The sequence below is a fragment of the Mobula birostris genome, chromosome 2 (assembly GCF_030028105.1).
Source record: "Mobula birostris isolate sMobBir1 chromosome 2, sMobBir1.hap1, whole genome shotgun sequence".
In the NCBI taxonomy this organism is placed as follows: Eukaryota; Metazoa; Chordata; class Chondrichthyes; order Myliobatiformes; family Myliobatidae; genus Mobula; species Mobula birostris.
This window is the reverse complement of record NC_092371.1, coordinates 26,386,002-26,400,795: the sequence shown is the minus strand read 5'-3', so window position 1 is coordinate 26,400,795 and position 14,794 is coordinate 26,386,002. Positions and strand designations below refer to the sequence as shown.

Here is a 14,794-nt window from a genome sequence, read left to right as displayed (position 1 = left end):
AAAATATTATGGCAAGCCCCACACAGTGATTTCGGGGCTCTTAGCAGAGCCAGCATTTAATTATCCATCCCCAATTACCCCTGAGAAATTGGCGGTGAGCAGTCTTCAGGAACTGGTGCAGTCCTTGAAGTGGGGGGGGGGGGGGAGTTCTAGGATTCTGATCCATTAATAGGTGATATATTCTAGGATATCACCTGTATCTTCTGTGATTGAAACTTTAAAAATGCCTGTTTATCTGCCACCTCCCTGTTTTTGATTATTAATTCTCTAAACTCACTTTCTATTGGAGCAGCTCTTCTCAGGATTCAAGTGTACTTATCACATGAACATTGAAACATACAGTGAAATATGCTGTCTATATTAACAACCAACACCCGAGTGTCACCACGCATTCGGATACCAATGTAGCTTGCCTATAATCTTCAGCAGAACAGCAAAGCAGGACAGAACAAGCAACAAAACAACAACAGCAAACTTGGTTTCTCCCTCTCACCCACCCGCAGGCACAGTCCTCTAACCCGAAGACTTCTACAGCCTCCAGTAGACTCTGTTTTAGACTTTTATAAATTCTTTCATAACTATCTATAGAAGCTATATCTATCTGCTTTAATATTTTAAATTAGCCCTTTACTCTCCTTCCTTTTTTAAAAATCACTTAATCACTTATTGCTGTTTTTATGTTTATATTTGATATGATCAGATAAGCTACGCGCCTTTAAATAATTATATTTTTTAAAAGTTTGATACTGTCTTTATCTTCAGTTAGCCGTGAACTGCAGATCCACCCCGTGGATTATTTCCTGTCCTTGAACGGATCTGTTCATACGCATGTTATGATAGATCCCTTTCAACCTCTGCCACTGAATCTCAATCGACCTGTCCTTTAAATAAGTGGGCAAGAGGTTGGCTGATGGAGTACAAGCTGGGAAGATGTGAGGATTTCTACTTTATAAGGAAGAATGAAATGGCAAATCGTTAAACAGAACAAGACTACAAAGCATTGTGGTACTGTAGGATTGTCATCATGACATACAGAAAGTTGCAAGTAATGAGGAAACCGCAAGGATAATAATACAATAAGACATAGGAGCAGAATTAAGCTGTTCAGCCCATGGACTCCAACATCTTACTAGCCACTGAGACAGAGGAGGGGGGACATTGAGATAGAGGGGCAGAGACAGCAGAGGGTGTGTAGAGAATGTGGGTACAGAGAGGAAGGGGCAGAGACTGTAGAGGTGGGCAGGGATGGTCTGTGGAGGGTCTATAAAGGAGGAGGAGAATTTGAACCTGAAGATATTGTTTGATCAGACTCAGGGAGTATGAGTGCCCAGGCGCTGCTGAGAGCTGACACAGTAACTGCTCAGAGTGAACTGGGAAACGAGGAGGCAGAAAACCAGGGAAAAGCACCATGGTGGTGATGGGATCCATATTGATATTCCAGGCTAGTGAGACAGTTGTCAGGCCCTTCCTCAATGACCACATTGTTCCTCTACCCTGCTGCCGTACAATACACAGCTGCATTGCATACACTGACCTACAAAACATGCCATTATTCTTTCTGAGGAGCACAATAACTCATTGAAGAGGAAAGTAAAATGCTTTGCAACCTTTGTGCCTGTGACACTGACACAGCATCAAGAGGTTACGGTATTTGGGTGCAGGAGAGGAGGTGGACTTCAAGCTCCTCAGTCATCGGGGAGGGGTGAAGGACCTGCCGCATCAGCCCAAAAAAGCAACCCCTTACATGTGGCACTCAAACACTGCACTGAGCTTCCGGTGGTAGGCATGTGGTTTTGCTAGGTAGCAGCCACAGTGGGCTGGCCCGCAAAGTAGAGAGCACCACAGGGCAGTGATCCTATATCTCACTTCATCCCACCGTATCCCAATGTCTGCTGGACTTTGCTTCAGTGTGTTCATTGTTTGTTTTGCGCATTGGCCGTTTGTGCGTTCTGTTGGGTATGGTCTTTCATTGATTCTATTGTGTTTCGGTGATTGCCCACGTGAAAGTGAATCTCAAGATTGACTCTGATGACATGCAGTATATGTACTTTAGTAATAAATTTACTTTGAACTTTGACTTGATAAGATTACCTTCAATTCTTCTAAACTCCAGTGAGCATAGTCCAAACAATTTGATCTCTCTTCATTCAGCAGCCTCTTCATCCACGGAACCAAGCTGTTGAACCTTCTCCACACTGTCTCCGATGCAAGTATGACCTCCTTGAGATATCGAGACCAAAACAGGATTATGGGCGATATTCCAGATGCAAATCACCCATAACCCTATAGCATTGCATCAAAATTTCCCTACTTTTATACCGGATACCCAAGGCCTGTACTGGCTGAAGTTTAGAAGAATGAGGGGGAATCTCATGGAAATCTATTGAATATTGAAAGTTTTACAGTATATAGAGTGGACATGGATAAGATGTTTCCTATAGTGGAGGAGTCTAGGACCAGAGGGTACAGCCTCAGAATAGAAGGACATTGCATTGGATGCATTAATGGATTTTTGACTCTGCCATGGTCCTGGAGGACTGGAGAATTTCAAATGTCACTGCACTCTTCAAGAAGGGAGGAAGACAAAAGAACGGAAATTGTAGGCCAGTTAGCATAACCTCAGTGGTTGGGAAAGTGTTAGAGTTCATTATTAAGGATGAAGTTTCGGGATACTTGGAGACTGATGATAAAATAAGTCAAAGTCCGCATGGTTTCTGTTAAGGGAAATCTTGCCTGACAAATCTGTTAGAATTCTTTGAGGAAGTAACAAGCAGGGTGGACAAAAGGGAACCAGTGGATGTCATTTGCTTTGATTTTCAGAAGGCATTTGATAAGGTACCTCAGATGAGGCTGCTTAATAAGATAAAATCCTATGGTGTTATAGGAAAGATACTGGCATGGATAGAGGAATGGCTGACAGGCAGGAGGCAGTGAGACGGAATAAAGGGGGCCTTTTCTGGTTGGCTGCCGGTGGTGTTTCTGAGGGGCCAATGTTAGGACTGCTGCGTTTCACATTGTTTGTCAATGATTTAGATAATGGAATTGTGGCAAAGTTTGCGGATGATACGAAGATAGGTGGAGGGGTAGGTAGTGCTGAGGAAGCAATGCAATTGCAGCAGGACTTGGACAAATTGGAAGAATGGGCAAAAAAAGTGGCAGATGGAATACAGTGTTGGGAAATGTGTGATGCATTTTCATAAAAGGAATAATAGTGCGGACTATTATCTAAATGGGGAGAAGGTTCAAACATCAGAGGTGCAGAGGGACTTGGGCCTTGTTCAAGACTGCCAGAAGGTTAATTCACAGGCCGAGTCTGTGGTAAAAAAGGCAAGTGCAATACTGGCATTGATTTCAAGGGGAATAGAATATAAAACCAGGGAGATAATGCTGAGGCTTTATAAGACAATAGTCAGGCCACACTTGGAGTTTTGGGTCTCTTTATCTCAGAAAGGATGTATTGTCATTGGAGAGAGTCCAGAGGAGGTTCATAAGGATGATTCTGGGAATAAAGGGGTTAACATAGTACTTGACAGCTTTGGGCCTGTATTCCCTGAAATTTAGAAGAATGCGTGGGGATCTCATTGAAACCTACGAAATGTTGAAAGGACTAGATAAGGTGGATGTGGAGAGGATGTTTCCTATGGTGGGGATATCCAGAACTAGGGGGCACAGCCTAAAAATTGTGGGGTGACCTTTTAGAACAGAAGTAAAGTGATTTTTTTTAAGCCAAAGAGTGGTGAGCCTGGAATGTTCTGCCACAGACTGTGGTGGAGTCCAAGTCCGTGGGTATATTTAAAATGGAATTTGATAGATTCCTGATTGGTCGGGACATCAAGTGATATGGTGAGAGGGCAGGTGTATGGGGTTAAATGGGATCCAGGGTCAGCCAGGATAAAATGGCAGAGCAGACTCGATGGGCTGAATGGCCTAATTCTGCTCCTATGTCTTACGGTCTTATGATTCGTTTAGAACAGAGACAAGGAGCAATTTCTTTAGCTGGTGGATCTGTGGAATTCATTGCCACAGACAGCTGTGGAGGCCAAGTCATTGGGTACATTTAAAGCAGAGGTTGATAGGTTCTTGATTAGTCAGGGCGTCAAAGGTTCTGGGGCGAAGGCAGGAAAATGGAGTAGAGAGGGATAATAAATCAGCCATGGGGCAGACTTGATGGGCTGAATGGCCCAATTATGTTACTATGCTTTATGATCTTACCGTGTAATAGTCTTATGTACCTCAGGAGGGTCTGATCTTCGCTCCTCACTCAAAATAGTTTGTTCAGATCTCATGCAGCTTTGTAACACTGCAGATCTGTGACACACAGCTGATAGGTAATACAGTGTTAGGGTGGATAATTGGTGCTGAGTGAGTGCCTGTCAGAATCAGAACCAGATTTAGTATCATTTACATATGTTGTGAAACATTGTTTTGAGACAGCTGTAGAGTGAAAGACATAACAATGACTAAAGTTGCCACAAAAAAATAGTAAATAGTGCAAAAGAGGGATGGTGAGGTAGTGTTAATGGACCTTTCGGAAATCTGATGGCGCAGGGAAGAAGCTGTTACTAAAATGATGAGTAGGGTCTTAAAGCTCCTGCATCTCCCCTCTGATAGTACTATTGAGAAGGGGGCATGCCGTGGATGGCAAGGAATCATATTGATGGATGCTGCCTCCTTGAGGCACTGGCTTTTGAAGATGTCCTCGATGGTGGAGAGGCCTGTGACTGTGATGGAGCTGGCTGAGTTTACAACCCTATGCAGCCTCCTTCGATCCTGGGCATTGGAACCTCCGTATCAGTTAGTGATGTAACCAGTCAGAATGCGGTTCACGTACATCTGTAGAAATTTGCGAATGCCTTTGGTGGCATACCAAATCTCCTCAAACTCCTAATGGAGTATTGCCATTGGTGTGTCTTCCTCGTAATTGCCACTGCCTGTGTCAATGTCACCAGGTCTAGGATGGGACAGAAGCAGCTGTCGTCTTGCGTCTGGGTTAATCCACTTGTGGTGTCGGGTGGAAAGGCTCCCCGCTGTTCCGTTGGCAGCTGCGACTCTCGGGAGGGACAGCTCCCCCAACACACCGACGCAGCTCCAAGTCTCCCCCCCCCGGCTCTCCTGGGCCGCTGGAAATAGTAGCTGTCAGAGTGTGAACAGGTTATGGCTTCCCAAGGTCGCGGTGTCCCTCCAGCACGCGTCTGCTCCTGTCACTCAGAGGGCAGGTGGCACTGAGATAGATATTCGCCGTGGGAGGCAACGCACACAAAATGCTGGAGGGATTCGGCAGGTCGGGCAGCACCTATGGAAGGGAATGGGCAGTCGGCGTTTCGGGCTGAGACCCCGTCCTTGGCCCAAAATGCTGATTCTTTATTTCCCTCCAAAGATGCTGCCTGACTCGTGAGCTCATTTTATTTATTGACAGATACACCTTGTAAAAACTCTTTCTGGGCCAGTGAGCGCCCATGTGGGCAAGTAACCTACCAACCTGTACATCTTTTGGAATGTGGAGGGAACCGGGAGCACGTGCAGGAAGCCCACAGGGTCGTGGGGGGAACGTACAGTTTTATTGGTTTTTCATGGTGTTGGAAGCTGGTCCTGCCTCTGGGAATCACCCTTGGAGAGAAGGTCAGAAGATGATTTGGGTGTGAAGCACTGAAAGAGATGGGGAATGTTTTAGCTGCTTTTTTTTTGGTGGAGAGGGACCAAAGAGAAAAATACGCTGCTGACACTGGAAATCTGAAATTAAAACCAAAGGTGCTGTAAATACAATCAGTGGCCACTTTATTAGCTACACCCGTACAGCTACTCGTTAATGCAAATATCTAATCAGCTAATCATGTGGTAGCAACCCAGTGAATAAAAGCATACCGATATGGTCAAGACCAAACACCAGAACAGGGAAGAAATGTGATCTAAGTGATTTTGACTGTGGAGTGATTGTTGGTGCCAGGTGGGGTGATTTGTGTATCTCATAAACTGCTAATCTGGGATTTTCACACACTGCAGTCTCTAGAGTTTACAGAGAGTGATGTGAAAAGCAAAAACATCCAGTGAGCAGCAGTTCTGTGGGTGAAAACACTTTGTTAATGAGAGAGGTCAGAGGAGAATGGCCAGACTGCTTCAAGCTGACAGGAAGGTGATAGTAACTCCAATAATCATCTACTACAGCAATGATGTGCAGAAGAGTATCTCTGAGCACACAACACCTCAAACCTTGAAGGGTATGAACTACAGTAGCGGAAGACCATGAATATACACTGAGTGGCAACTTTATTAAGTACAAAAAGTAACTAATAAAGTGGTTAATGAGTGAATCTCAATGAGCCAGCCAATGGCATGACCTCCTTTATGTTCGGGGAGCGGCTTTGCACAGGAATGACGGTCAGGGTGCTGAGGTCATGAACACCACACCACACCACACCTAATCGTTACATCCTCTTTGCGATGCACCATGGGACAGTAGGAAGGAAACCATCTCAGAAGTTGGGATCTGCTAGAGTGTTGAGACTGAGACAGTAGCAAGCTTGGGACTGTGGCAACCATCAGGCTCCCTCGCCTATGGAAGTCAAAACAAGCTATTTCTGTGGGGCTGGGTTTGAAGAGAATGGAGGAGCATTCATTAAAATAAAAGAAAGCAGAGGATCACACAAAGGCAATTCTTGCTAGGCAGGACTATTGAGGTGTTTGTCCCGATAAGGTACTGGCGAGGCCGCACGCTGAATATTTTCACATTTCTGGTCCCTTAAAGAATGATAACCTGGCATTGGAAGCAGTCCAGAAGAGGTTCACTGGCCTAATTCCTGGGGAAAAGAAGATTATTTTATCACAAGCAGCTAAATGTGTATTCTTTGGAATTTAGATGAACTGTTGAAGTGTATTAGATCCTCAAGGGATACAACAAGGTAGATTTTGAAATATTTTCACCAGTGGGAGAATCTCAAATAAGGGGACATGGTTACAAGATTTGGGAGGGATTCTTCACAGAAGGAAGAAGATCTCTGTAATTCTTTATCCCAGAAGATTGTGGAGGGAGGATCAATGGAAGTGTTTAAAGATGTAGATAAAACTTTGAAAGGTTGGGGTATTGAGAAGAAGAGACAAGGTCTGGGGCCAATCACTCACTGAATGGTGCAGCATGCTTGAGGGAGTGGAGTCGTCTACTACTGTTCCTATCTTCATACACCTGATACAATATTTCCTCTATCCCAGCGAGGTCTTCCACTTCCCTCCCATTGAAATCTCACCCTATGGTTAGTTGCCCTGGGCAACAAAAGGAAAACCCACTCCACCTTGGTGATGAAGCAAAAATGGATGATCTCATGACAGGCTTCACAAAGCTGGCCCTCAGTCACCAACCCCTCACCCTTTCTCAGCCCACAGCCAGCATTCTGCACCCTCTCACCAGCTTCTCCTCGAGGCTGGACTGCACGCTGTCCGTCTGGTCGCAACGTGGGCCAGAGGCGCAGAGTCACGCTGGAGGTGCCCTTCTTGCACCTCCCCAGGTGGACCAGCTCTGGGGAGACCCATGGAAACAAGAGACTGCAGATGATAGAATCCAAAGACTGCTGGAAGAACTTAGTGGGTTAGAATTGAATTGGACCAACATGCACAACAAGCAGGTCAGGCAGCATCTATGGAGGGAAATGATCAGCTGATATTTGGGGCTGATACCCTTCATCAGGATTACTAGTGTCACTATTGTCAAAAGCTTATCTTGCACAGATCAAATCATTACACCGTGCCTTGAGCTAGAACAAGGGAAAGCAATAACAGAGTGTAGAATAAATTGGAAGAGCTGTAGAGAAAGTACAGTGCAGGTAGACAATAAGGTGTAAGATCATAATGAGAAGATGGTGAGGCCAAGGTTGAGTAGTATCTGTGGGAAAAGAGTATGATTGACACTTCAGTTTGAGATCCTGCATCAGGAGGTGAAAGAGTGACATCCCTCTGAGTTTCTCCAGCAGTCTGTTTTTTAAACCACAGAAGAGTTGTATGTTTCAGGATTTGGTTAAGTGTGAAGTTTAGTAATTCTACTGTCTTCAATAGGCAAGTCTCCCTTTTAGAGAATTATATCATTGGCTGAATATCTCAACCCCGTTCCAAATTCACAGCTGCTGCTCAAGCTGCAATGTACACTCAGCGGTCAATTGATTAGGTACTTCCTGTAGCGAATAAAGGTCGTGGTCTTCTGCTGCTGTAGCCCATCCACTTCAGGGTTCGATGTGTTGTGTGTTCAGAGATGCTGTTTTGCACACCACTGTTGTAACGTGTGGTTATTTGAGTTACTGTCGCCTTCCTGTCAGCTTCAACCAGTCTGGCCTTTCTCCTTTGACCTCTCTCATTAACAAGGCATTTCACCCGCAGAACTGCTCACTGGATTTTTTTTTTGTTTTTCACACCATTCTCTGTAAACTCTAGAGGCTGTTGTGTGTGAAAATCCCTGGATATCAGCAGTTTCTGAGATACTCAAACCACCCCATCTGGCACCAACAATCATTCCACAGTCAAAGTCACTTGGATCCCATTTCTTCCCCATTCTGATGTTTGGTCTAGACAATAACTGAACCACTTGACCATGTCAGTATACTTTTATGCATTGAGCTGCTGCCACATGATTGGCTGGTTGGATATTTGTCTTCAAGAGCAGGTGTACCTAATAGAGTGTCCACTGAGTGTACATATGAGTTAAATTATACTCACTGGAGTACAAAGACCAGAGGAAGAGAACATTGAAGAATGAGGAAGTTGTGGCGAGCAAAAAAGGGAATTTAGGGTTAGCACTGTTGAATTTTAGGAAGAATTAGAGAATTAAGTTAATGCTGTCTTTGTTTTCAAATTTAGTTGGATCCCATAAGGCTAGAATGCAAACACTGTTCTAAGTATATTTATTTGTCTTTATTTGAAAATAAATTTCAGGATATTATCTTTTAATATATGTACTTTAATAATAAGTTTAGCATGAACTTTGAACCTTATTTAAAATTAAGAGTACAGTGTGGAGATCTGGGAGCAGAGTGCAGAGGAAATAACCCCTTTGAAGTAGTGAGACTTTGGCCATTCCTGGGACAGTGAAATGGGTGACAACTGCAGACAAAAGACTCTTCAGTATAACGCAGCAGCCATCTGGGCATTTCTATCAGACCTGATGTTGTGGTGGTCCGGTCTATACTGAGGTAGCTGATGATCTGTCGCCTCAGGAGTGGCACAGTAGCACAGTGGTTAGCACAACGCCTTACAGTACCTTACAGGTAGCAGTGGGTTCAATTCCTGCTACTGCCTGTAATGAGTTTGTATGTTCTCCCGGCGACTGCATGTGTTTCCTCCAGGTGCTCCAGCTTCCTCCCACAGTCCAAAGACGTATTGGGGGGTAGGTTAATTGGTCATTGTAAATTATCCCTTGATTAAACTAGGATTAAATCCAAGGATTGCTGGGCAGTGTGGTTGGAAGGGCTGGAAAGGTTTATTCAGTGCTATATCTCAATAAAATAACATCTACATCTTTACAATAAAAGTGTAGATTCATTCTGTGCAACGAAAGGCAAACCAACATCTAATATTCCGTCTGGGTAGACTCCAACCTGATAGCATGAATATCGGTTTCTCTAGCTTTGAATAATTTCTTCCCTACCCTCCTCCACTTCTCTCTCTTTCATTCCCCATTGTGGTTGCCCTCTCACCCATTTCTAATTCCTCCCTGCCCTCGTGACCTGCCCACCACCTCCCTCAGGTTTGCCCCTTCCTCCCCTCTATTCTTTGGTCCACCGTTGTCTCCTATCAGATTCCTCCTTCTTCAGCCTTTCTTCTACCTATCACCTTCCAGCTTCTTACTTTATCCACCAGCCCCCACCACCCACCCACCTTCCACTTCACCTGATCTCACATGTCACTTGCCGCTTTTACTCCTTCAACTCCTTCCACCTTCTTGTTCAGAGGCCAAATAGCCTAATTCTGCTCCTAATGCCTTAAGGTATTGTGGCTTCCCTTCTAGTCTTACTGAAACCTGAGACATTGAGTGTTTATTTCTCTCTCTCTCTAGATGCTGCCTGATTTGCTGAGTTCGCTTTGTGTGTGTGTTAATAAAATTTTCAGCATCTGTAGAAACTCTTGTGTTGAATGTTCTATGAACACAAGATTAAGGTGCCAATTATTACTTCATTGTTGTCCTTTTTTGAAACAAATATATGAATATCCATCACTTTGCACGTAGTCACGTTAACTTCGATCTGTTCACTGTCTTCCTCAGCCAGGCATTGTTGTTTGATGTTGTATTAGTTCCTCAAACTGAAGGACTTGTAACTTCTTGGTGTAAGTCACTGCTGTTCAATGCTGTTCAAGGGAGTCGGTGTCAGTTCGATGTCACCCATCGTGTATCTCCAGTCCAGCCCTGACTGTGATCATCTGACTGGCATGGTGACTTCTCTAATGCACCACGTTGAGTCTCCTTCGTGCTCAGCGGTCTGGTGGTCTAACTCTTCCACTCAGGCAGCTTTGCTTTGCCTTAAGTCATTGACCTTACCTGCAATTATCGTCCCACTGTTCGCTGGATAATTTAGATGATTCATGAGATAACCAAGTGCTTTGATAGATGATTTATAATCATTCTGTGGCAGGGCAACTGGCCACCTCTGCACCATGCTTCTTTAGAACTCAGGACAGGCAGTGAGTGTGTGAACTTCACCCAGTCTATGATTCTAACTAGGGATATTCCCAGTAAACAGTGAGGGAATTTCTTCTTACTCAGCCTGTGGTTTTGATCACTTCTGTGAGAACACAGAGCAAACTGTGCCAAGTGCACCCACCCATCTCTACATCTGCCCGTAGTACATGGGACCATAGCATTCCTCCCTTGCGGTTCAACAACTGTAGGATCCAATCGACCTTTGCTGCTCACATTGCAACCACATTAATTGAATGTAGTCATAGGTTCAAAGTATATAATTATATCAAAGTACGTATATGTCACCATGTACTACCCTGAGATTCATTTTCTTGCAGGCATTCACAGTAGAACAAAGAAATACAATGGAATCAGTGAAATGCAAAGCCTGACAAAGAACCCATGTGCAAAAGAAGATAAACTGTTACTGATAATAATAATAATAATAAGTACTTTATTGAATCTGAGTGGGAAATTATTTAGTTACAGCAACATTTAAAAACACACTTAGCAATAATTACTAATAATACATATAATAATATTAACTAATAATGTACAGAATAATGACATACACCATAGTAATTTACCAATGTGCAATAATAATGTACGAAATAATAAAGCTGAGACTATTGTACTCTGATGTGTGTTCTCCTGTTGCACACAGAGGAACTGTTGTATATGTTTGTTGCATTTGGTTGGAAAGATTTTCTGTAACGATCATTGTGACAGCAGAGCTGAATAAGCCTGTTCGAAAGGGGGCTCCGCTGCTTATTCAGTAGGTCATGGAGAGGATGTTCCTGATTGTCCGTAATGGATTACAAACAAAGAAAAACCCAAAACAAATAAATGCATCTGCAGATTTTCTCATGTATGAAATAAATAAATAATGCTGAGGGCACGAACTGTAGAATCCTTGAAAGTGAGTCTGTAGGTTGTGGAATCAGCTCAGAGTTGAAGTCAGTGTGGTTATCCACGTTGGTTCAGGAGACTGATATTTGAGGGGTAATACTGTTCCTGAACCCGGTGGTGTGGGACCTAAGGCTCCTGGACCTCCTTCCTGTTGGCAGCAGTGAGAAGAGAGCATGGCCTGGATGGAGGGAGTCCTTGACGATGGATCAGTTGTGCATCAGTCAATTCTATTTATGCTTCCCCAAGAAGTTGTTGCAACGGTGTTAGAATTGGAGCAAGAATCTAGGATAACTTTAAACTATTCCTAGGAAGTTGAGCTTGACCCCGCTGTCTAGATGGATGGCCTTTAAGTTATTATCAGTCGTGTCTGGAACTGGTTTGAGTACATGCAGACCAAGATGCACTGACCTGACTGGATAAAGTCTCGGATAAAGTCTCGGGTAAACATTTCAACTTTACACCATGGTAGTTCCTCAGCTTCATTTTAGCATTTGGCTGCTTCTCTGCAGTAGCTATACTGTAGTCTTCATTGAACTAACCTTTGTCAATGACCCTCTGAATCCCGCTCGTAGTCCTAACGGTCCAGTGCTCACGAAAAGCAGTTATGTAAATGCAAGCTGATTATTTCTGTAACAGAAAATAAATCTATGAGAAGAATAAAAATGTAAATTATATTTTTAAAAATTGGAAGTTGAAAATAAGGTTCAAAGGCAGAGAGTGCTGAAAACGTTTGGCAAGTCAGGGAGCAGACAGGAGGAGAGAAATGGAGCGAATATTTCAGACCACCAGAACCGCCTCTCTGTGTCCAACATTCACTGAGGAAGGTGTTTGGCGTGTTGGCCTTCATAAGTCAGGGCAGTGAGTATAAGTGGCGAGATGTTGTGCTGCTGTGGTGCGCAAGGTTGGTGAGGCCGTCCCTGTACAGTTTTGGTCACTTTGATATAGAAAAGATGTCTTTTCTGCACTCTTTTCAGGAATATTGCCAGGAATCGAGGGCCCGAGTTCTAGAGAGAGGTAAGAGAGGCTTGGATTTATTCCTTGAAGCAGAGGAGACTGAAGGGTGATCTCACAGACCTTTTGTTCAGTTAAATCAAAGGGGCAGAGTTAGGATGAAAGAACAGAGTCGTTTTCCCAGGGGAAGGGGGAGAAAAAACAACTAGAGGGTACGGGTTGAAGGGGAGAGGGGAAAGATTTAAAAGGAAGCTGAAGGGCAACTTATACAGTGTGGTGTTACATGGAATGAACTGCCAGGGGAATTGGTTGAGGCAAGTACATTAACAATATTTAAAATACACTTGGATACGTGCATGGCTAAGAAGTATTGGCCGAACATGGGGGAATGGGACTGGCTCTGGAAGGCAATGTGGTTGATGTGAACAGGTTGGAACAGTGTCGTATTACTCTACGACACTGGTCTTATTTCAGGTGTTTATCATCATTATCTCCTTTTCAAAGAAAGCTTCACGGTAATGCATTTTAATATAATCTTCTTCACCCCTTCGGCAGATTCGGAAACGTTTCATTTTGAATAGTTTGTTCAGTTTGATTTCTCTCCTCATCGTTTATTTCCACCGCAGTGCTGACCTGTGCTATTCTCTTTTACAGCCTCACCACCCAGTACCTCTACCCACAGGCGATTGTGCAGCCTGGCGTGGTGTTGCCAACTCAGCTTCACTCGGTCGCCTCCCCCTTCATCGACTATGCCACCTCTGCCAGCTACGCTCAGTACGCTGCCTACGAGCAGTACCCGTATGCCTTGTCGCCTGCCACCAGCTATCTAGGCTTCAGCTACTCCACCGTACCGCAGCCCGTGGCGGGGGGCAGCCCCAGCACCGCTGCTGCTGCTGCATTCGTTCAGTATCCCCCTCAGCTGCTGCAGCCCGATCGCCTGCAGTAAGGGAAATGGAGGAAGCAGGAAGGGATTCCATTTCTAAACAAAACTGTGGTGGACGGATACGTGGGTGATTGATGCGACATTGCTACTGGATCTTTGAGCAGCTCGACCTGGAGAGCTGCTTCAAGTATTAACAGAGATGGCAGCAGCCTGATGCCTGAACTGGGACAGCTGATCCCTCTCAGCCCAATGGCTGGAAGCAAAATGGTCAAGTCAGGGAAGCAGTTACCTCTCCTCTTTTTTGCCACCTCTTCTCTTCCAGCCTTCCTGTTCTTCCCTGTGCCTTCTCCGATTACGTCACACTCCCTCCTCCTGCCCATGTGTTAGCAGCAAAGCTGTTCGTTGTGAGGTACAAAGTGCGGCAGAACAAATAATAGAAAACACGCTAAATGCTGTTTTTTGATGTATAAAAATGTTTAATTTATCAACATCTTACAGAGGAGAAAAAAATGTGTCAACTTTTTCATATTTATTGCAATGATCTGTGCTCAAAACTGGGGAAAGAGGAAGAAAATTTAGTTGTTCAGCTACCATTGTGTAAATTATTCTTAGTAAATCATAAACTAATAGGTTGCTAATTAATTTCAATATGCAAAAAAAACTTGGAAGGGAAGCAATATTTCTGTAGTCAGAACACTGTTCTATTTTCTTAATTTTGTAATTAATCTTAAAATCATCTCAACTTGGGTATATATTTTTTAAAAATTTACTTATCTGTGAAAAGGTGAGTAATTTTTAGTGATCGCAATCTATGTGATATCCTGTAATGTACTGAAACTACTTATTTTTAAAAAGACGTGCTACGTTCAGAAACTAAATGACTGAAAATTTGAAATTTGCATTTTAAACCCATCTGGAATGAAAGGGATGTTTTAAGTTATAAATGCAATTTTTAATTTTTTTTTAATGAAGGTATTTTTTAAAAAAGCAGAAGTATTTTAGGCTCAAAGCTACAATTAAGTAACAACCACCATTCTGTTTAGACCGTAGCTGGTATTGGGAGAAATGTTTTCAATGTTATATTAAAAGAGCATAAAATATCAAAATAGCTTTTCTTTTTATTCTGTTGCTGCTTTTGTGACTTGCAGTACAGAGAACTAAGATGCCACGTCCTGATATTGGGTGGACTGCCAGTTTATTGCTTTTCTCTTCAACTCTGAGATCTGCAGACAGCCTCAGGATCCACCCCTACTGAATGAAGCTGGGTGATTTCTAGTAGCCTCCTGTCATCTGTCCCAGATATCAGCCATCACACAAGAAACCTTGAGCTTTTCAACATTCAAAGCACGAAGAGTTGATGTGCATTGCCTCCCATTTTCCTGAGTTAGCATGTGTCCCTG

At 43.6% G+C, this 14,794-nt stretch overlaps 1 protein-coding gene across 2 annotated transcripts in view; it reads left to right on the top strand.

Moving 5' to 3' along the window:
- Nucleotides 1-14,500, top strand: part of LOC140185606 (RNA-binding protein 38-like) — a 51,199-nt gene extending 36,699 nt beyond the window's left edge. For both annotated transcript variants that reach the window (XM_072239011.1, XM_072239020.1), the window contains exon 4: nucleotides 13,166-14,500. In XM_072239011.1, coding sequence (XP_072095112.1) covers nucleotides 13,166-13,457 — 292 coding nt within the window. In that variant the 3' untranslated portion in view covers nucleotides 13,458-14,500. The remainder of the gene's footprint in view (nucleotides 1-13,165) is intronic.
- Nucleotides 14,501-14,794: the final 294 nt, after the last annotated feature.